The 22,324-nt window shown below is 44.3% G+C and overlaps 1 protein-coding gene across 1 annotated transcript in view; it reads left to right on the forward strand.

The window, feature by feature from the left end:
- Positions 1-22,324, forward strand: part of NID2 (nidogen 2) — an 87,279-nt gene that overhangs the window by 19,535 nt on the left and 45,420 nt on the right. The window contains exons 5-8 of the mRNA XM_018054343.1: positions 8,296-8,445; positions 8,873-9,118; positions 10,377-10,577; positions 11,867-12,097. Of these exons, the coding sequence (XP_017909832.1) occupies positions 8,296-8,445; positions 8,873-9,118; positions 10,377-10,577; positions 11,867-12,097 (828 nt within the window). The remainder of the gene's footprint in view (positions 1-8,295; positions 8,446-8,872; positions 9,119-10,376; positions 10,578-11,866; positions 12,098-22,324) is intronic.

A 22,324-nucleotide genomic window follows, 5' to 3' on the forward strand; every position in this document is an offset into this window, starting at 1 on the left:
GAACCGTGCAGTTATTAATTACTTGGTTTTTCTTGGCAGTGAAGTTTGTTTTTTCAAACAAAACATTAGCATCCCCCAAGTCTATCAGGCAAAAGTGGACTCCCTCTGGGAAAGTTAGTGGATGGGGTGGCCGAGACTCAAGTTGAACACTGCCTGCTAAAATGCCAGCCTTGAGCCACGTTGCCAGCTTTTTCTAATGACGGAGTGGAGGAGTGTGGATTTTGGTTTTCAATGGACTTGAGTTTGATTTCCAGCTCTGTTATGTGGTTTAGGATAAGACATTTGCTCTGTTGGAGTCTCATTTTCTTCAGCTGTGAAGCAGAGATAATGTGTATGTGCTGTGTGTACTACATTGCTTCAGTTGTGTCTAACTCTTTGCGACCCTGTGGACTGTAGCCCGGTTCTGTGCGTGGGATTCTCCAGGCAGGAATACTGGAGTGGGTTGCTGTGCCCTTCTCCAGGGGATCTTTCCAACTCAGGGGTCGAACCTAAGTCTAATATCGCCTGCATTGGCAGGCAGGTTCTTTACCACTAGCGCCGCCTGGGAGCTCATCGAAGAGTTGCAAGAATTAAAATTGGGCATGGAAGCACCAGGCCCACTAGATTTTACTTTCGCCTTTAAGTTTCATAGTGGTTAACTTGCTAAACCAAGAAATTAAATAGATTTCCCTTCTCTTTAGTCCCTAAGGAAAAATTTTTTTTAATTTTTATAGACTTTTTGTTGAGAAATCTAGATTCTTTTTAGATCATGTCCACACCAGGCAAGAATGAATCCCAATTTCACTCTAGTTCTGGCCTCAAGCTTATTGTTTTCTTTGTTATCTTTTTGTAGACCACAAAACTAGCAGTAAATTGGCTGCACAAACTTTCCCTGTTTCGGGGTATTGTTTCTCCAAGCAACTCTGGAAACTTGTTGTCAAACCAAAAATTACCTGACCCTCCTCTGATCAGGGCACTAATGGAAGTCTTCACTCATATTTATTGGGTGTCCACTTGGACTCTGAGCGGGAACTTTGCTTGGATGCCACTAGCGCAGTTAATCCTCAGAATCGCCCTGAGCAGTAGATCCTTCCTACAGTGCAGAGAAGGAGACGGAAGGCTGAAGTGCTGAGTGATTTGTTGGGGTAAGAGGCAGGCCAGGACTGCAGCAGAGCCATGGAAGGTTAGAGCAAGCACCATGCAGGGCAGATCCACCTGTGGTGTGTCAGGGACGTCTTCCTGGAGAAGGAGGACTTGAGCCAGGTCTTGAGGTCAAGGCCTCAGTTTTGGGAGAGAGAAAGTGGGGCATATTCTGGACATAGGAGTGACAAGAGTGGAGGTTATAAGGTGGAAATGGGGAGAGAGAGAGAGTTGTAGAGGGTAGGTGTAAGAGGCAGCAGCCAGCAAGGCTTTTGCTGCCTGGAGCCAGTATTGTGAGCAGCAGGAAAGAGCTTGATTCACAGGGGCCATAGAGATTCTTAAGATTCTGAAACCTACCTGCCCAGGTGGTGCAATGAGGAGCTTAATTTGACCTCAGTCTGCATGACGAATTGGAAAGGCGACACCTGGCTTTCAGCACCCTCAGGCGTTCTCACTCTGGCCCGCGATCCTGTTGATTGTACTTGGATGGCAGTCATGCAGGGAAGGCCTAAGATGTGAATAGGATTTCCCTGTGGCTTCTGGCCTTGGGAAAGGCCTTAGGGATGTGTCTCAAGTAGCTTCTACCCTGGGATGAACTCAAACAGGCTCTGCTGCCCAACCCAGCCTTCCAGACACAAAAGCCCTTCTCTAGGGGTGGGCGGCACCCCCAGGTTGCTGAGGGAATGTGAACAAGAGGGTCGCCCATACCGCTGAAGACACCTTAAGGGAGACCCTTCGAAGGTCAGATGTAACTCTCCCCTCAACAAAAAACAGGGTCCTAATACCTGTTTGCCCAGCCAGCTTCACTATGTACCATACATATACACCAAAAACAAATGAACCCTGGAGGGAAAAGCCTGCTACTGTTTTTCATTATAAAGCTGCAAGTGGTTTTTCTTAATTCGTCTATCATGCTGTGAGGTGGGAAACTTAGAAAAACTCTGTCCTGCAGTGAAAAATGTAGGTTCTTTATCTTGAGGTAGCAGGAAGAGCTGTTAAAGTAAAGGGCAGCCCAGTTGCCAGAGGCAGGGCCAGCTCGGGAAAGCCCTTGGTGCCCATTTGCACGGTGAATCTGGTCTGTGCCCTGGAGCCTGCCAGTCTTCCACGTGGCTGGGCCAAGGCTGAAGATGAGCGCTTAAGGGTTTTTGGAGAAATGAAGACTGAAGGATGGATCAGAATAAGTGCAGAGGACGAGTTTTCCATTTGTGTGAAAATCTCCCAGTTAGGACAAGTCTCAAGTGCCCTGGCAGCGCCTCTCTTTCTTTTTCCTGATATAGCCCCGTGACTCCACCCTTATTTTTTCTTTCCGTTAAGGATGGGAAAAGAGTGAAAAAACATTCAACGAAAAAAAAAAAAAAAGAAATGACGTTTTTTAAATCCTCATAGGGAGATTCTTTTAGCAGTTGTCTAACCTCGTCTAACAAAACTGCTGCAAACTGAGCCTATTCAGACCTGGCTGCCCTCCACCCTCCTGTGAGGTCCTAGTTGCCAGCAGACTTGTCCCTCCCTTGTGACAGGAGCCGCCAGGCAGAACGCGGGCCCCCAGAGCATCTGGAGTGAAGCCTGCCCAGTGGGTAAAATTTGGGAGAGAGGAATCTGTGGGATGAAAGCTAGATTTCTTGAAGTGTGGCTCTAGTCCACTTGTGGCTCTTTCTTTCATGGCCCTGGTTTAAAATGCTGATTCCACACCCCTCCTCCACCTTCTCACCCAGAATCTGCCTGTTTAAGCCAGGTCCCTAGTGATTCTGAAGCCCACTTCAATTGAGTATTGCTGATATGAGGGAAGGAGTGTGGGATTTAGAGCCAGAAGATCACATAGTCTTTGTGGAACAGGAAGAAGTGTGTGCAAACACATTTACAACTGTGAGATAAAGAGGCACAGAAATGACCACTGAGAAAGAAAAGGTACTTACTGCACATCTCATTCATTTGGGATTCAGACACTGATTTCCCACCTCCATGGGGTTCAGCATCCTTGAATCTACCTGCAGTTCCCATAGAGGTTTGAGAAGTACATTGGCCAGAAGTCTGGCTTTTCTTGCCCGGATAAAGACCTGGGTCCTGGGCACCTAGTTTCCTCCATTAAGGATCTTCACGTGCCACACTTGGAGACTTAGCCTAAGTGGGCCATCCAACGCAGCGTCCTGCTTCTCAGCCAGGGCAGGAGTGAATGCTAAAGCATTCCCTGAAACCCACCCACCCCAGGAGCTGCTAATTAATTGGTCAGATGAAATTCATTCACTACATGAAACAGCATTCTCCAACTCAGAAAGGGAAGGTTTGCAAATATGCTGACCATTGTCATCCATGGGCATAAGAGACCCCAGGAGTGGCTAAGGTGCAGACTTGGGATCCGCCCACTGAGTCTGAATTGGTAGGTCAAAGGTGTGCCCTAGGAATTTGCATTTTTAGTTGGGATCCCAGGTGATTCTGATGCAGCGGTTCCCAGAATTCATAGGAAGGAAGGCAGCGTTCCCTCTGCCTGGCACCATGCTGAAGATGTAAGTACCTGTCAGAGCCAGAGTGGAGCTTCCCAGGTGCCTCAAAGGTGCTGCCAGAACTGACCTCCCACAGACCTCCTCCAGTAAGCGGCAGCTCCAGGCTTCCAATTCCCACGTCAGGAAATGAACATCCCTGTGGAGCCCTCTCTTGCTCCTCTTCTCCTCCCCACCCGCCTCCCCTCTCTCTACCTTACCCCCGACTCCTCCTCCTGTTCTCCCTCTGTCCAGTCCATCAGCTCCACCTCACAGCACTCCAGATCTGGTCCCTTCTCCAGCCCCTCCATGAGCACCTCCGACGACCAAGCCACCGCCCCTTTCCCCACCACACAGCATCACCCTTCTGCTCCAAACCCTCCAGCAGCTTCCCACCTCGCTCAGACTAAAACCTAGATCCTCCCCTCGACCTTCCAGGCCTAACAGGAAGTGGCCAGAGCTACTTCTCCGGCCGTATCCCCTCTCCCTGCCCCTGTTTCTCCCACATGCCTGCCTGCCTGACAGGGCGTGCCTGCCGTCACTCATCCTCCTTTCCTCCAGGCCTCTGCCCAGAGTCACCTTCGCCCTCCCGTCCCTCCCCGACTTAAGTTTCTGCGTAGCTCTGGATATTATCCCCCATGCCAAATAATTTACCTGTCTGTTGACTGTTGTCTAGGGAGGGGGATATAAGCTTCAGGACAGGAAATTATTTTAATTAAATTTATTTCTGGCCACGCTGGGTCTTTGTTGCTGCACTAGGGCGTTCTCTGTTTGCAGCAAGGGGGAACTAGTCTTGGTTGCAGTGTGCAGGGTTCTCATTGCTAGTGTCTTCTCTTGCTGCAGAGCACCGGCTCTCTAGAGCACGAAGGCTTCAGTAGCTGTGGTGCATGGGCTTAGCTGTTCCGAGGCATGTGGACTCTTCCCGGACCAGGTATTGAACCCATGGCCCCTGCAAGGCAGGCAGATTTCCATCTACTGTGCCACCGGGGAAGTCCAGGACAGGAACTTTTGTTTCTCTTGTTCCCTGCTGTATCCTCAGTTCCTATTCCAGGGCCAGGTGCATAGGGAGTTCTTGGTAAATACTTGTTTGAATTACTGAAAGAAAATGGTAGCCTTTGCCTTTCACCTAGGTTGACACTGCCAGTATTACATGTACTCATCTGCACATGGAGGCAGGTACAGAAAAGGAACTGGATGTTCCTCTGACCACGAGCATACCCACGTTCCCCCTGGTGTGGCCTGCACGGTCTGGAAAGCACAGCTTGTATTCCTGTCTCAGCAAGTCCCACCCTGAGCATGCAGCTCCCCTCCCCCCTACATACACAGTTTTAAAAGATCCCCAAACCAGCCTACCAGTAGCTAACCCATTATAATTATCGTCAGTCATGTGACAGACTTTCATGGGGGCCTAACTTATTTTTTGTTAGAAACATGCAGACAGTGTGCCCATAAACTTTTAAACTTTGGCACAGTTGCATTTGTACGTTGCTGGCTACACTGCCAAGCCTCTCTTTTTACCCATAGCGTAGCTATGCCTCCGCCTAGTAGTTTAGTTCAATTAACCCAACTCTACACATCTGTAGGACTTCCCTAGTGGCTCAGATGGTGAAGAATCTGCCTGCAATCCAGGAGACATGGGTTCAATCCCTAGGTAAAGAAGATCCCCTGGAGAAGGAAATGGCAACCCACTCTAGTATTCTTGCCTGGAGAACTTCATGGACAGAGGAGTCTGGCAGGCTCAAAGAGTGGGGTCACAGAGTCGGACACGACTGAGCAACTGAACTGAATCAAACCCATCATTTATTAATGTGATGGCAGAACTGTGTTTTTGAAAATTGGAATACGAACACTTTGCAACATTAGTTTCTGCGGTACAATGAAGTGAAACAGCCACACACACACATATATCTCCTCCCTCTTTGGGCCTCCCTCCACCCGCATCCCACCCCTCTAGGTCATCACAGCGCACCGAGCTGAGCTCCCTGGGCTTTACAGCAGGTTCCCGCTAGCTATCTGTTTTACGCATGGTAGTGTATCTGTGTCAATCCCAATCTCCCAATTCATCCCTCCTACCCTTCCCCCTGTGTCCACATACCTCTTCTCTCATCTGCATCTCTATTCCTGCCCTGGAAATAGGTTCATCTATACCAAGTTTTTTTTTTAACCTGAATTTCCTGAAGATGACTACCCTTTAGTCCTGCATCAGATCACCTTTTCACCTTTGCATCCAGAAGTACGCTGAGAAACAGTGTGATTTCTGGTGATGAGGGGTATGTGTGTGTGTGGGGTCATCCTGATTTTGGAGAGGAAGGAACAGACTCTACATCTCTGTGGTTTCCGTGGAGCCATCTGAGCCAGGCTGCTGTTGAGTGTCTGACGTGGATGCTTTGCCACCCAGTTCCCTTATGCTCCAGGAGAGGAGGGTCCTGATGGCAGCTGAGGCCATGAACATACTCACACGTGTGCCAGTCCTTCCAGGGGCCGCTTCTTAACACTTAGTCATGACTTTCTGAGCTGGAGGAATCTGAGATTTTGACAAGTTACATTCACTTATTTTTACTCAAACTGGGCTTTCCTCCCCTCTTTCTTATTAAACCAATGGTAAATAATGATGCATAGTTTTTTTTCCTCATAGCCACCTTTTACAATCTTTTTTATTATCTGTCTTGTTTTTCTGCATTGAGTTTTGTGTCAGTTTCCTGTTCTTATTTTTTCCCAAATGTTCAGAGTAATGCCTAGTTTTCTATTTTTAACGAGCTGGAATTTCTCAGCCATGTGCTCAAGGCCCAGTACCAAATCTTGATTCACCAACTTTATTTTCTGTTCCCAGTCAGATATTCCACTTGAGTCAAGATCGTCTGTCCTGCCAACCCTCAGCTCTCTGCTTTCTCAAAGGAACCTGGAAACACTGTCCAGAAGTGGCTGCTGCTGCTCAGTTCTCTTCTCTGTGCTTTCCTGTCAGGGAGAGAGCCCCCTGGGGGATCTCTGCTGTCTTCTCCCATTCGGTCTGATACATGAAGTGTGACTCAGACTCTACTGGTCGAAGTCTATGTTGATTAACGCTGGTTACCTGACCAGCTCCTTTGCCTGGCTCTCAGGATAGACGTCCTTGGGCCCCACCAGCTGGTGGTCAGGTGCAGCTGTTAAGAATCTGGAGCAAGTGTCTCTGGGTTCAAATCCCACGTTGGCCACCTGTGTGACTTTAGGAGAGTCAGTTTGATCTGTGCCGAAACTTGTTTATCTGCATATAGGAATTTGAAAAAAGTCCCTGCTCTTGTACAAACTGAACAAATTAAGTTCCTGGCATTTAAAGTACCTGGCATTTATCAGGCACTGTTTCGATGTTCACTTGGCTGTATCCTCACTTGCTGGTACAAGTCTTTATGCTGGCCCCACTGTTAGCTTCTATGGTGGTGCCCCCTCCCCCCACCGCCCCCCAGTTTTGTCTTCTGTTCTCTTCTGGAATACTAGGTAAGTATTGGGTTTTCCATTTCTTCCTCCCCTTCCCATTTCCTCCTTTTCAGACCTAGTCCTGGAATGCAGCTGCAGCTCAATTTTTCCAAAGAGCAGGTTATCCGTGTTCCTCACAGCAGCTCCGGAGTCTAGCCCTGGATTCTGCGCAGTCTTCCCTCCTCAGTCCGCTCGGGGAGTCTCCGCCCAAGTCCTGCTCCAGGGGATGCGGCGGCAGAGGTGTGCACAGCCGCTCTGCCTCCTGGTGGCCATGCTCGGGACTGGCATCGTCCCCAGTGTCCGGAGAAAGCCTTCTCTTGTCTGCCAGCCCCCCTGGCCACACCCCAGCTCCGTGGCCATTTGCTGTAGTGACAATGGAATTTGCTCCAGTTCCTTTCTTTCTTGGCAGCACAAATGGTCCTCTTTCTTTTTTTAATGGGCAGAATAAGCAGGAGATGGAAGGGACAGCTACTGGAGCGTTGAACTTACCTGGGGCCACATGGCTTCCTAGAGAGGGGTGCCTGTGCCCAGGCTCTCCACTACTGCCCAGACATCTCTCCTGGGTCACACCCACCACAAGAAACCCTGCGAAGGCCCAGAACTTTTCACGCCTGGGTTCCCTGCTCCTCCTCCTCCATCTCGACCTGCCTCTCCATGCATGTTCTTTAGGGGGGGTGTGTGTATGTGTGTTCTTTCTTAAACACCCTTCTTCTCTTTCAGAAAACCTTTTTTTTTTTTTCCTGGATAGTAAGACAAGCTATAGGTTATTCTCTGTCAAGTTCAGGGTTACCGAAAAGAAGAGAAGAATGGTTAGACATAAGACCGCATTTTGTTAGTTTTTCTCTTTTGTCATCCTCTCAGAAACTCATTGCTAGTAGTTTGAACCATATAAAATTGCTTACCTTTGGCCATTTCTTGACCCAGAAAATGGCTGTTTTGTACAGTTCAGCCTAAAACCTGCTTCCTGGCTGGCTTTCCTATCCCCACACAGAGGGTCTCAGCCTCATCCGTGCTCACCAGCTCTGCAGGGAGACCAGATGCAAGCAGTCAGCAGTGCTTCTTGCCAGAAGACCAAGCAAGTTCATTCCCCCTGCATTGAATGTCATCCCTGTCTCTTAAACATCGAAACTGCATTTGTTTATTACGCTCTAAATGGATTTTATGGAGCAGATGCTGTGTCCATGATGAAGCTTGGCAGCCACGACGCCAGAATCACTTAGTCCTTTTCATGCAAGTTTGTTTTACTTTCCAGTCTTCACATACAATGCTGCCAACAAGGAGACCTGTGAACACAACCACGAGCGCTGCTCCCGGCATGCCTTCTGCACTGACTACGCCACGGGTTTCTGCTGCCACTGCCAGTCCAGGTTTTATGGGAACGGGAAGCACTGTCTACCTGAAGGTGAGGGGTGATGGCTTGATTGGGGCAGGGGGCTGCTCTGGGTCTGTTCCTGCCACTTGCTGTTTCTAGCGGCCACCGTGAGTTCTGCTTGTGGACATTGTGTCACTACTGTTTGAATCAAAGTGCTAGCAACTTGCAGGTGCTCCATAAATATCTGAGGAATGAACACGTTTGAGCTGATTTCCCAATTTGAGGATTAACCAGAAATGTTTCCTCCCATTTTGCTAGTGCGTTAGAGTCAAAGTGGATGGGAGGGAGGGAGGATGGGAGGAGACAGATGGAAGGTAGGTCTGTCTGGTACCTAGATGGCCAGAGGGATGTTAAGGAGTTGGGAAAAGGGCTGAAGATGGAGACTGGGGAGTTGGTGGGTGGCTTTATCTGTGCACCTGGATGATGGTCAAGGTTGACAGGGTATGTCATCTCTCAGGGGCACCTCATCGAGTCAATGGGAAGGTGAGTGGGCACCTCCTCGTGGGCCATACACCCGTGCACTTCACCGACGTGGATCTGCACGCTTACGTGGTGGGCAACGACGGCAGAGCCTACACGGCCATCAGCCACATCCCGCAGCCTGCTGCCCAGGCCCTTCTCCCACTCACGCCGATCGGAGGTCTGTTTGGCTGGCTCTTTGCTTTAGAAAAACCAGGCTGGGAGAACGGCTTCAGCCTCACAGGTGAGCAAGACCGTGGTCACCGCTGCTTTGGTGGCTTGGAGGCTTGGGTTTCCACTCAGTGGAAGAGGATTCACTTGCTCCAGAGCCACATGGATGGGCATGTTCTGTCCAAGGTAGTGGGGGATGGTTTGGCCTTGCAGGACTGTTTCTAAGACCCCATGATTCCTTCTAAATGCTTTCCAGGTTGTTCTGAGAAGCAGGATGACTCCATTTGGATCATTCATGGTCTCTTACCCCATTTGTTGAAGCCTGTGTGTCACACCCCATGTAGCTGAGTTGTCATGCACATATCTGTCAAATAGGGATGCACGTGAAAATTCTAGGGCACCTGGAGCTGATTTCACTTCATGGGGAAGGGTGCCTTTCCTCCTTGTCCCTTGATGACCTGTACCTATAATGGTATAGACAGCACTCCTTAGACTTTAACACACATGCACATCACCTGGGGCCTCAGGAAAGGGTAGGTTCTGATTAAGTAGGGGGAGGAGAAAGGTGCAGAGAAGGGGGGCCAGGGGTATCTGGGATCCTATTTTCCTAGTGAGCTTCCAGGAGATTATAATTCTGGTCTGAGGCCCACCCTTTAATAGCAAGGGTGTAGGGAATACATCCTGGCTTCTCACCTCAGTACACCTTGTTCCCCAGTGGATTTATCTTTATTACACATAAAGTGTGAGAGAGAAGTTCTTTGCCCACCTCCAGCTATAGAGCTCAATAGCTATTTGTAGGGTCTTGCTTTTAATCAAGGTTTGATAAAACCTTGAGTCAAAAGTAGATAAATACAGTATACCTTAGTTACATTTGAATTTCAGATAAACTGATTAATTTGAATAATTTCTGTAAGTATGCTGCAAATATTGTATGGGACATAACTTATACTAAAAATCTGTTTTTTTATTCATCTGAAATTCAAATACAAATGGGTGTCCTGGGGAGTTTTGTTTGGTTTTGCTAAGTCTGGCAGCCTTAGAAAGAGAAAGATCAAGGATGTTCATAGGGGTTTATTTTTAACAGAAAACAAGTTCCTACAAAGAGAAGCAGTGTGAAATGGGATAGGATGGAACCACACTCTTGAACAGAAAGTTTGGGGAAACTCATGAAATCAACAGCTGATAGTACTTTATCCTGGTTATCAGATCTCCTTAGGTACTGTCCCCAGCAGCAGCAGAAATTGGGAAGTGGAAGTATGCACTGGTGATTATTGCTGAAAGATGCAATGCTTCTTTTCACTCTTGGGCTGAATTTTTATTTTACACTCCAGGTGCTACCTTTATCCATGACGCGGAAGTTACTTTCCTCCCAGGAGAGGAGAGGGTTCGAATCACTCAAACTGCTGAGGGCCTGGACCCAGAGAACTACTTGAGCATTAAGACCAACATTCAAGGCCAGGTGCCTTACATCCCGGCAAACTTCTCCGCCCACATGGCTCCCTACAAGGAACTCTACCACTACGCAGACTCAGGTGCATGCCGCCAGTTCTCACATCTGTTAAATGGGGATGGCACACATCTCACAAGATAGTTATGAAGCTGATGTGAGTGACTGCATGGAAGGTCCTTAGAACAGTGCGTGGCCCATGAAATGAGTTCAACATTGGTTTGATTATTCTTGTTATTTTGTTAGTGTGAGAAAGGTGCTGGCTGTGGTAACACAAGGATATCAACATCCCTACCCAGTACTTGCAAGTAATAATAATATAATCAGTTACAACCTTGTCTGCAGAGTGGGAAGGGATGGTATAATTATGTATGGTTTTTAACTCTCGTTCTCTCTGGACCATGGAAAAGTACTGATTATTGGAATTTATACTTGTTCTCTAACCTTGTTTGGAGCTGCAGTGTTGTAAAACTACTGTTAAATTTGGAGTCAGAAGATAGGAATTTTTGTCATAATGTGTCTAAAGAATTTGGGGAAGAAGGTCACTTACATCAGAGAGCCTGTTTGCTCATCTCTAGAATAATAACCCGCTTTCTTTCTGTCTCACTTGGGTGACATGTTAAGTGTGATGTGTTCTGTAAAACACCACCTGCTTTCAAGATGCTGCCCCGATCTCAGCTCCTGTCCTGCAGCACAAGGGTTTTGATTGTGCCTTTGCTTCTTCTATGATGAAATCAGGCAAAAGGCACAGGGAAGAGAATGGGCAGCAGAGACCTGGCCTGGGCACAGAAAACTGTCAGGCCTCCCTGCTCTGCATTCAGATGGAGATAAAAGACGCTCTCCCACACTTCCTTTCCCCAGAAGCCTTCAGACTTGAGTGCAAGGTGTTGGAAAGCTTCTTTTCTGTGCACTGATGGATGGATTGGCTAAAAACTTGGGAAGTAGAGTCAGGCCAACTTGAATTCCAGTTACCACTCTGTGCTACCAGCCTTGTGTCTTAGATTACTTCTTAACTACTCCTTAACCTCTGTAAGGCTCTCCATACAAGATGACAGGGTCCACCTTACTGGCTACTGTGAGGAGTAAATGAGGCAGTGCATATAGAGTGCTGGGAATGGCTGGCAGATAACACAGTGTATGCTTTGTGAATAGTGACAGCAGGGTTTATATCTCCTGCCCTCAGCGCTTTGGTTTTACTTTTACTCCAGTTCTTGGGGTTGCCTCACAGGTTCCCGTTTAAACTCAGGAACTTCTGAGGGGGACATACTCCAGCAACTACATAAAAACTGTGCCAAGAAACTCAACCCACATAAAAAAACCTCTGTTTTTAATATTTGCAAATTTTCTTGTTTGACTGAATGATGTCTGTTGCAGCTGTGACCTCCACAAGTACCAGAACCTACTCTCTCATGTCTGGTGCCATCAACCAAACACAGTCCTACCGCATCCACCAGAACATCACTTACCAGGTGTGCAGGCATGCCCCCAGACACTGGGCCGTCCCCGTCACCCAGCAGCTAAATGTTGACCGGGTCTTTGCCTTATACTCGGATGAAGAAAAAGTGCTCAGATTCGCCGTGACCAATCAAATTGGCCCCGTTGAAGGTATGGTTTCCCTTTTCTGTTCTTACTGGGCAAAAATTACATTGAACCTCTCTCTTCATTCCTTTTTAGTGCCTCAGAACGATTTACACAGGTTACTAAGGGTAACTGAGTGCCAGGCTCTGTTAGGTGCTGGGTTGTAAGGATGAATAAAGCAGGATCCTGTTCTTGAGGTGGAGACAGAGGTAGAAATGGGGCTTTTAGATAGTGTCCCTGCCAAGATCGGGAATAGAGCATTATACATGAGGCTGGTTTGTTGTAACACCCAATTGTGTGTGCACATCTGTGTTGGGGACACACCTGTGATCAAGGCATGGCCAAGTTAGGAGGGAGAATGATGCTGACAAATATTTGTTATGATAGTGATAAACACAGGGTGCTGTGAGCCTAGTTGGGAATTTCAGGGAAGATGTCCCCAAGGAAGTGACATTTAAGCTAGTTAAAGGGTGATAAGGATTTCACCAAATCAAGGTGGGACAAAGACCCAGTGCCTGAATTGGATGCAGATAAGTAGTCAGTGGGGGCTGGTCATTGCAGTTATGGCCCTGGAGATAATGATTGTTAGGATGATGATAAAGATGATGGCGTTTATTAGTACAGGAAGGATATAAACTAACATTTTCAGAGAATGGGCTTGATAGCTTATTTAACTGACATTACTATAAAATATAGTGTAATATGGTAACACGAAGAATTTTGAATTCTTAAGGGCAGGTTCAATTTCTATGATTCTAGACATATGAGGGTTTAAACCTCTGTTACTTTAGCAAAGTAACTTTTATCAGACTTTTTTTTTTTTTTAAAGAATCTTTTTGTCTTTATTTTTCCTATTTATTTTTGGCGGCACTGGGTCTGTTGCTACGGGCGGGCTTTCTCTAGTTGTGGTGCATGAGCTTCTCGTTTGGTGGCTTCTCCTGTTGAGGAGCATGGGCTCCAGAGTGCGTGGGCTCAGTGGTTGCACTGCACGTGCTTGGTTGCCCTAGGCCATGGGCGATCTTAGTTCCTGGACCAGATGTTGAACCTGTGATCCCTGCATTGGCAGCCAGACTCTTAGCCACTGGACTACCAGGGAAGTCCCTGTCATACATTTCCTACGTTTGTGGAGGGTGATGCTTGATGTTATAATAGGTAGTGAGATGTGTCATAGGCATGGGAGCCAGTGTTAGTGGTGGGAAGTTTTTTCAGAGTAGGTATATTAGTTGATCATATGGGAATCGAGGGTAGGATGCTTTAGTTCATAGCAAAGAAACTGTGGATAGTGTTTTATAATAAAGTTGGTTGCATGTAGTTCTGGTATGTGGGGGTTGTGGAATATTCTAGAAAGAGGATTATTGTGAGAGTATTTATTATAATAATGTTGGCATATTCTGCTAAGAAAAATATATCCAATGTGCCTGCTGCATATTCTACATTGAAACCCAATGCGAGTGTAGATTCTCCTTCAGTTAGGTCAAAGGGGGCTCAGGCTCAGTTAATTTCTGCTAGAGTGGAAATAAATAAATTGATTATAGCTAGGGGTCGTGATAGGAAGATTATTCACAAATGTTCTTGTGATGAGGGTTGAGAGGGTTAAAGATCCATTTATTAAAAGGATTGATAGAAGAATAATTGCTAATGTTACTTCATATGAAATTGTGTACTGCACATAAGGCTCTGATTAATGTATATTTTGAGTTGGAAGCCCGTCTGGATCATAAGATGGAATATAGAGCTAGACTTGGCATAGCTAGTATAAATATTACCCCTAGATTTATATTAATGAGGGGATAATGTATGGGTAGAGCAATTCATATGATTAGGGCTAGGGTTAAAGTTAGGACTGGTATAGAAATGGAAGATGTAGCTGGTTCCTTAAGGAATAGTAGTTCTTTAATAACTAATTCGACTGTGTCAGCAATAGGTTGTAATAGGCTGTATGGTCTGACAATATTTGGTCTCTTTGGAAGTTGCATATAACCTAAGATTTTTGGCTAAATTAATGCAAGAAATGTCACAGCTAAAAGAATAGAGATGATGAATATTAAGCTGTTAATTATAAACATTTGTTAGGGAAAGGATTTGAACCTCTGGTTATAAAGGGTTAAGTTTTACACAATTACCAGATTCTGTCCCCTTAATAAACTTTGTTCTTGGGTGATATTTTGTATATATTAAATTACATCATTAATTGGTTATACGTGTGTGTGTGTATATGGCAGTTTTTTCAAGTGGGCATTATTTCTCTTTGTCTTTTCATGCTGGAAGAACTATATAATAGAAAACAACCTTGATTACTCTGGTCTGAACTCAGATCATGTAGGACTTTAATCGTTGAACAAACACATTTTTAATAGCAGTTACACCATTGGGGTGTCCTGATCCAACACTGAGGTCATAGACCTTTTGTCAATATGAACTCTAGAATAGGATTGCACTGTTATTCCTAGGGTAGCTTGTTCTGTTGATCAATTTTTGGATCAATAAGGAATAATATTTTGACTAGTAAGTCTAGACTTTAGTCATTTGGAGATATTTTTATTCTCTGAGGACACTCCAACCAAAAATGTCAACCCATATAAAAATTTGTTATCCCTTAGTGGTTTAGTTAGTTTTCTCGGGAGTTAGTCAATTAAAGCTCCAAAGGGTCTTGTTTTATTTTGCTATTGCTGCCTCTTCACGTGGAGGTCAGTTTCACTGATTGAAAGTAAGAAACAGTAAAACCCTCATGTGGCCATTCATACAAGTCCTTATTTAGAGAACAAATGATTCTGGGACCTCTGTACAGTCAGGACACCATGGCTGTTTACCAGTTGTCACTGGGCGGGCAGGGCCTCTAATACTAGTTGTGCTAGAGGTGATTTTTCTTTTTTGTTTGCTATGTTCCTTTTACTTTTTAAAAATCTTTCCTTGAGTGCCTGCCTGCGTTGGATTAATAGCATAATTACTGAATAATCTTGAGTTGTGTTTATTTGCTGTTAATTAGCAGTATATTGGGCTTCCCAGGTGACATTAGTGGTAAAGAACCCACGTGCCAATGCAGGAGACACAGGAGACTACGGTTTGAGCTCTGCATCAGGAAGATCCCCTGGAGGAGGGCGTGGCAACCCACTCCACCATTCTTGCCTGGAGAGTCCCACAGACAGAGGAGCCTGGCGGGCTACAGTCCATAGAGTTGCAAAGAGTTGGACACGACTGACGTGACAGCACGCATGTGTGTGTCAGTATTTTATTAGTTACTGAGATAAGTGTGTGTAAGAAGTATTTCTAGTTACTCATGTTAACATTGTTGCCTCTATTGGTCAATAGATTAGTTCACCGTAAAGCTAGGAGTTGATTTGCTTATTATTGGTATTAAGATAAAGTTATTGAGGGCTTCCCTGGTATCTCATCTGGTAAAGAATCCACCTGCACACTGTTCACAGTAGCTAGAACATGGAAGCAACCTAGATGTCCATCGGTAGATGAATGGATAAAGAAGTTGTGGTACATATACACAATGGACTATTACTCACGTATAAAAAAGAACACATTTGAGCCAGTTCTAATGAGGTGGGTGAAACTGGAGCCTATTATACAGAGTGAAGTAAGTCAGAAAGAGAAACACCAATATAGTATATTAATGCATGAAGTGAAAATCGTGTCCAACTCTTTGCGACCCCATGGACTGTATGGAATTCTCCAGGCCAGAATACTGGAGTGGGTAGCCTTTCCCTTCTCCAGGGGATCTTCCCAACCCAGGGATCAAACCCAGGTCTCCCGCATTGCAGGCAGATTCTTTACCTGCTTAGCCACAAGGGAAGCCTGAGAATATTGGAGTGGGTAGCCTATCCCTTCTCCAGTGGATCTTCCTGACCTAGGAATCAAACCAAGGTCTCCTGCATTGCAGGTGGATTCTTTATCAACTGAGCTATCAGGGAAGCCCATATTAATGCATATATATGGAATTTAGAAAGACGGTAATGACAATCCTATATGCAAGGCAGCCAAAGAGACACAATTGTAAAGAACAGACTTTTGGACTGTGTGGGAGAAGGCGAAGGTAGGTTGATTTGAGAGAATAACATTGAAGCGTGTGTATTACCATATGTGAAACAGATGACCAGTGCAAGTTCAATGTATGAAGCAGGGCACTCAAAGCCGGTGCTCTGGGATAGCCCAGAGAGATGGGGTGGGGCAGGAGGTGAGAGGGGTTCAGGATGGGGAGACACATGTGCACCCACAGGAGATTCATGTCGATGTGTGGCAAAAACCACCACAATATTCTAAAGAAATTTCCTCCAATTAAAATTAATTTAAAAACAAAAGAATCTACCTGAAATGCAGGAGACCCCAGTTCAATTCCGGGGTCAGGAACATCCGCTGGGGAAGGGATAGGCTACCCACACCAGTATTCTTGGGCTTCCTGGCTCAGCTGGTAAAGAATTTGCCTGCAATGCAGGAGACCTGGGTTCCATCCCTGGGTTAGGAAGATCTCCTGCAGAAGGGAGGGAACCAGCTACCCGCTCCAGTATTCTGGCTTGGAGAATTCCATGGACAGGGGAGCCTGGCAGGCTACCAGTCCATGGGGTCACAGAGAGTTGGATATGACTGAGTGACTTTTACTTTCATCACCATATTAACACTGTTGCCCTTATTGGTCAATAGATTAGTCCAGTATAAAGCTAGGAGTCAGTTTGCTTATTATTGGTATTAAGATAAAGTTATTGAGCTTGAATGCTTTCTTAATTGGTGGCTGCCTTTAAGCCAACTGTGGTGGTGTTTTTAACCTCTAGATAAGGTTGTGTCCATATCTAAAATCTAACCTTTTTATATTAACATTTAAAAATACATTAAAGTTTTAAATTTTCTGGTAATTTAAAAAGTTGAACTAAAATTCTTTTCCTGGAGAACCAGCTATTACTAGGCTCGTTAGACTTGTCACCTCTACTTATATATCTTATTTTGCTACATAGATGAGTTTGTTCATAAGTAGCTCTTCTGGTTTCAGGATATTTAACTTCTCTTTGTTAATGTTTGCTAGTTAAATGATTATGCAAAATATACAAGGGGTGAACTTTTCTCTTTGTTACTTTTAATGTTTCTTTCATTATTCTCTTACTGTACTTTATAGTGCCAGAAGATATTTTGAATTTCTGTCCCCTATACTTTAAATGTTGAGTGGATGTTTTATTTAATTTGCTTATATTAGTAAAACTTGTGGGGGTTTGGCTTGACTTAGTTCAAAGTATTCATAAATTATGAAATCTTCTAAGTGTAAACTAGACGCTTTTCTTCAAGCCATGTTTTGGCTTACTTGAGCACACTTTCCAGTATACTTACTTTGTTCTGGTTTGTCTCTTCTCATATACTTGGTGTTTATTACAGTGCTTGGGGAAGGTGATGGGTGGTGTATGCGTGCTCCATGGCCTTATTCTATTAAGCATTCTGTTTTCTTTAAAAAGCAAATATCTACTTTTGGCTGCGCTGGGTCTTCATGGCTGTGCAGGCGTTCTCTGGTTGTGGCGAGTGGGAGCTGCTTTCTAGTTGCTGTGCTTGGGCTTCTCTTTGCAGTGTCTTCTGTTGGTGCAGAGCACAGGCTCTAGGCACGTGGGCTTGCGTAGTTGCAGCACGTGAGCTCCTAGGTGTGGCACGCAGTCTTGGTTGTCCTGAAGCATATGGGATCTCCCTGGACCAGGGATCGAACCCACGTCCCCTGCATTGGCAGACGGATTCTTAACCATTGGACCAACAGGGAAACTCAAGCATTCTATTCTTAATTTACTACTAAATCCTCCTTTGGTTTTTAGTTTTCATAAAAACTTTCGTGTAGTGAGAAATATATTCTTGAGATAGAAAACACAGCCCACTTCTTTCCACCCCATCAGTGATACCTTGACCTAACATTTTTATTTGTGACAATTATGCTTTTATTCCTTTCTTAGGGTTTGCTAGAGACAGTGGTAGATAGACTGAATTAGCAAGGGTTGGTGGGGTTTATCAATTATAGAACAGGCTCCTCTAGAGGCTTGTGAGGCATAGCCAAGTCCTTTGAGTTTTGAGTTGTTGCTAGTAGTACTCTGGTGAATAATTTTGTTGTTATAATTATTTGGATTTAGGGCCAAGCATAGTGGGATATCTAATCCCAGTTTGGGTCTTAGTTGTCATGTTGTCAGGAAATACTAGTCACTTTCATAGTCTATTTTTATTTAGCTATGGCTTTTTACAGTTTAATTGAAATTTAACTTTATATTACTCTTTAACATGTTTTACACTAAATTTCTATGAATTTGAGTTAATCGTATGATCTTGGTGGCTGTCATGGAATTTTCCAACCCTAGTTAATATAACTTAGTTGAACTTTTGTTTATGGCTTTATTTTTATTCCTACTGCTTCCATGGGGATGTGGTTAAGCAAGACGTTATGAAGTACTACTGTTAGTGTGCTTGATGCCGGCTCCTTTAAATCTTAGTGATTTAGAGGGCCTTCTCATTGGATGTGGATGATTGCATATGTAGTTTTATGGAGATGTGGATGCAGAGAACAGACTGATGGACAGCGGGGATGGAGAGGGTGGGATGAATGGAGAGCGTAGCATGGCAACATTTATATTACCATGTGTAAAATAGATAGCCAGTGGGAATTTGCTGTATGATGCAGGGAGCTCAAACTGGGGCTCTGTGGCAACCTAGAGGGGTGGGAGGTGGGAGGGAAATTCAAGAGGGAGGGGACATATGTATACCTGTGGCTGATTCATGTTGATGTAGGGCAGAAACCAACACAATATTGTAAAGCAGTTATCTTTCAATTAAAAAAAAAAACTAATAGGCTGGGAGCAAACCTATGTGTTTATGGAATTGATAAACTTATCTAGGCATTTTCAGTGATTGCTTTAGGTTTTAAGCTACCTTGACAAGTTGTGTTTATATAGTGAAGTAACATGTATATAATGTTTTGTGTGATTTATGCTAAATTTAGTATTAAACTTTTTATTAAAATGGTTGATGGATCTTGGGAGATATCTGTCTATATAAATAGTAAATATGTAAGCAGTTCTTTGGTATGATTAATGCTTATTTTCTAGGTCTATTTTATTTTGCACATTACATTGTTGGATAGATTAAATTCTATGTATTTATATGTTTCTGCCCTGTTTGGAGGGTTTGACAGGGCATTAAGGACTTGTAGAGCATGGGATTTAGTGGGGAATGAGGGGAGTTTGTTAAATAGGTCATTTACCTGTTCAGTCTGTACATGTATGTACATGTGTGCAATTTCCTTGTTTTGTGACCATTGACTGAGTAACACCTTGTGGTTGATGTTGGTAAATAATATTCAATAATATTCAACTAACGTTCAGTTTATTTGACTGTGTTAAGGCCTCAGATGGCCATAACTGAGTCACAGCATCCCTTTATGGGTTTTTTTCCCATTTATTTTTAATTGGGGGAAAATTGCCTTACAGTGTTATGTTGGTTTCTCCTGTACCACAGTGCAAATCAGCCATAATTGTATGTGTATCGCCTCCCTCCCTGCCCCCCTATTCCACCCTTCTGGGTCATCACAGAGCACCAGGCTGGGCTCCCTGTGTTATACAGCAACTTACAGCATGCCTTTAAAAATTAAAAATATACCAAATGCATGAAACCAAAGTTATGTGTGAGCATGGCTGATTAGTCATTAGTCTATCAAGATGTCTTATTTAAGAGGAAAGGGCAGGTCATTTTAGGTCCCAAAGAACCAGATTCTGATGAAGTTGAGACATTAATAGAAACCACCCCAGGTTATTGGTCTGGAACAAGAGGAGGGACGCCAGCCAAGAGGGGTTTATGATTTCATGTGACTTGCTGATTAAACTTGTGGTCTATTGGATATGATGCACATGTTGACTAGAATTGATTTGACTTAATGTACTATCTACACCCAATAATATGTACCATGTAATAATAGTATATATGCTTTTAAGCATGGAGTAAATAATGAATTTATGTATAGTGTATTATATACTATCATTATTATATTATGTATAATATGTATTTGTACTTATTAATGTGGTAATACATGTTATGCACGAAGTACATAGAAATTTATGGTAAAAAGAGGTTATTTTAACACTGAGATGATACTTAGTAAATGTAAATATTATAAATATCCCATAACAAATCTTCAGGGACTGGTTTAAATAGAATTTCGGCTTGAGTGCTGATGGTGGAGCTGGAGCTGCTTCCTTGAGTCTTAGGGAGACGTATTATTCTCCTTTTCTGGTTTACAAGACCAGTATTATAGATATACTACAAAGACTCTTCATTTTAGGAGGTTATTTTCAATGATGCTAGTTACTGGCATTATGTGTGTGGAGGCATGCTAAGTCTCTTCAGTCGCGTCCAACTCTGTGTGACTGTAACCAGCCAGGCTCCTCTGTCCGTGGAATTGTCCAGGCAAGGATACTGGAGTGGGTTGCTGTGCCCTCCTCAGGGGATCCTCCTGACGCAGCGATTGAACCCAGGTCTCCTACGTTGCTGGTGGATTCTTCACCACTAGCACCACCTGGGAAGCCATACTGGCATTGTTCTAGAATTAAAAAGAAATATATGAATGCTAATTGTTGGATAATAATGAAGGGGTGCTCTATAGGTTGTCCTCCAAACCATGTCAGTGTTATAGTTCTGTTACTAGTACTCAAAATACGTATTGACCGAGAGGTTGAAACATTACACTTCATTATTTGGATATGTGAGACATTGGGATAAATACTAGAATTAAAACTGAAAAGATTAGGGTCAGTACTCCTAATTTATTAGGAATTGGCTGTAGAATTGCAAATAGAAAATATCACTCTGGTTTGATACAAAGTGGTGTGTTGAGAGCATTTGCTGGGGTGTAGTTGTGTAGGCCTCCTAGTAAGTGGTGAAAATAATGCTAATGTTATTAGTATTAGAATTAGTAATGAGGCACCTAGGATGTCTTTGATTGCACGCATGTGTGCATGCTCAGTTGCTTCAGTCATGTCCGGCTCTTTGCAACCTCATGACTGTAGCCTGCCAGACTCCTCTGTCCATGGGGCTCTCCAGGCAAGAATACTGGAATGGATTGCCATTCCCTTCTCCAAGGGATCTTCCTAACCCAGGGATTGAACCTGTGTCTTCTATGTCTCCTGCATTTGCAGGCAGATTCTTTACCAACTGAGCCATAAGGGAAGCCCCTTTGATTGCACGGTAGGAATTAAATGGGATTTTGTCTATATGAGATGAGATTCCTGTGGGGTTATTAGATCCTGTTTTGTGAAGGAATAGTAAGTGGACAGCTGCTAGTGCTGCGATGATAAATGGGAGAAATAAAACGGAAGGTGAAGAATTGTGTAAGATTTACTTTATCTACTGAAAAGTCACCTCAGGTTCATTTGATGAGGCTTGTGCTAATATTTGGAATTGCTGAAAGGAGATTAGTAATAACTGTTGCCCTTCAGATATTTGTCCTCCAGTATGACACAGCCATATAAATGCTGTAGCTATGACTGTAAATAAGTTGATTTCAGTGCTCCATGTTTCTAAAAAATTGTGGGATCAGTAATATAAGCCTTGTCCTACATGAATAAATAGGCAAATAAAAAATATGGAGGCTTCATTTGCATGTAGATATTGGATTACTCATCCATAGTTTACATCTTGGCAGACATGTGTTACTGATGCAAAAGTGATGATTATGTCTGATGTATAATGTCTTGCTAGGATTAACCTGTCAAGATTTGTAGAACTGAGCAAATAACCAGTAGGGAACCAAGGTTTCATCATGATGAAATGTTTGATGGAGCTAGGAGATCAATAATTACATTGTTGATAATTTTTATTAATGGGCGTGATTTTTGGATGCTCATCATTAATGTTCTTTTTCAAATTAATTTTTGACTGTGCTGGGTCTTCGCTGCTGCATGGGTTTTTCCCCAGTGGTGGGAAGCCGGGGACTACTCTCTAGTTGGTGGTATGCAGGCTTCTCATTGTGGAGCAAGGGCTCTAGAACACACGGGCTTCAGTAGTTGCGTCATGTGGGCTCAGTAGTCGTGGCTCTGGGGCTCTAGAGCACAGACTCAAGAGTTGGGACGCACAGGCTTAATTGTTCTGTGGCGTGTGGGATCTTCCCAGACCAGGGATTGAACCTGTGTCTCCTGCACCGGCAGACAGGTTCTTCACCACTGAGCCACCACGGAAGCCCCAGCGTTCTTATAGCTGAATTAACAGTGATGATTTTTCATTTCATTGGCTATGGTTAGAGTCCAC

The sequence above is a fragment of the Capra hircus genome, chromosome 10 (genome assembly GCF_001704415.2).
Source record: "Capra hircus breed San Clemente chromosome 10, ASM170441v1, whole genome shotgun sequence".
Classification (NCBI taxonomy): Eukaryota; Metazoa; Chordata; class Mammalia; order Artiodactyla; family Bovidae; genus Capra; species Capra hircus.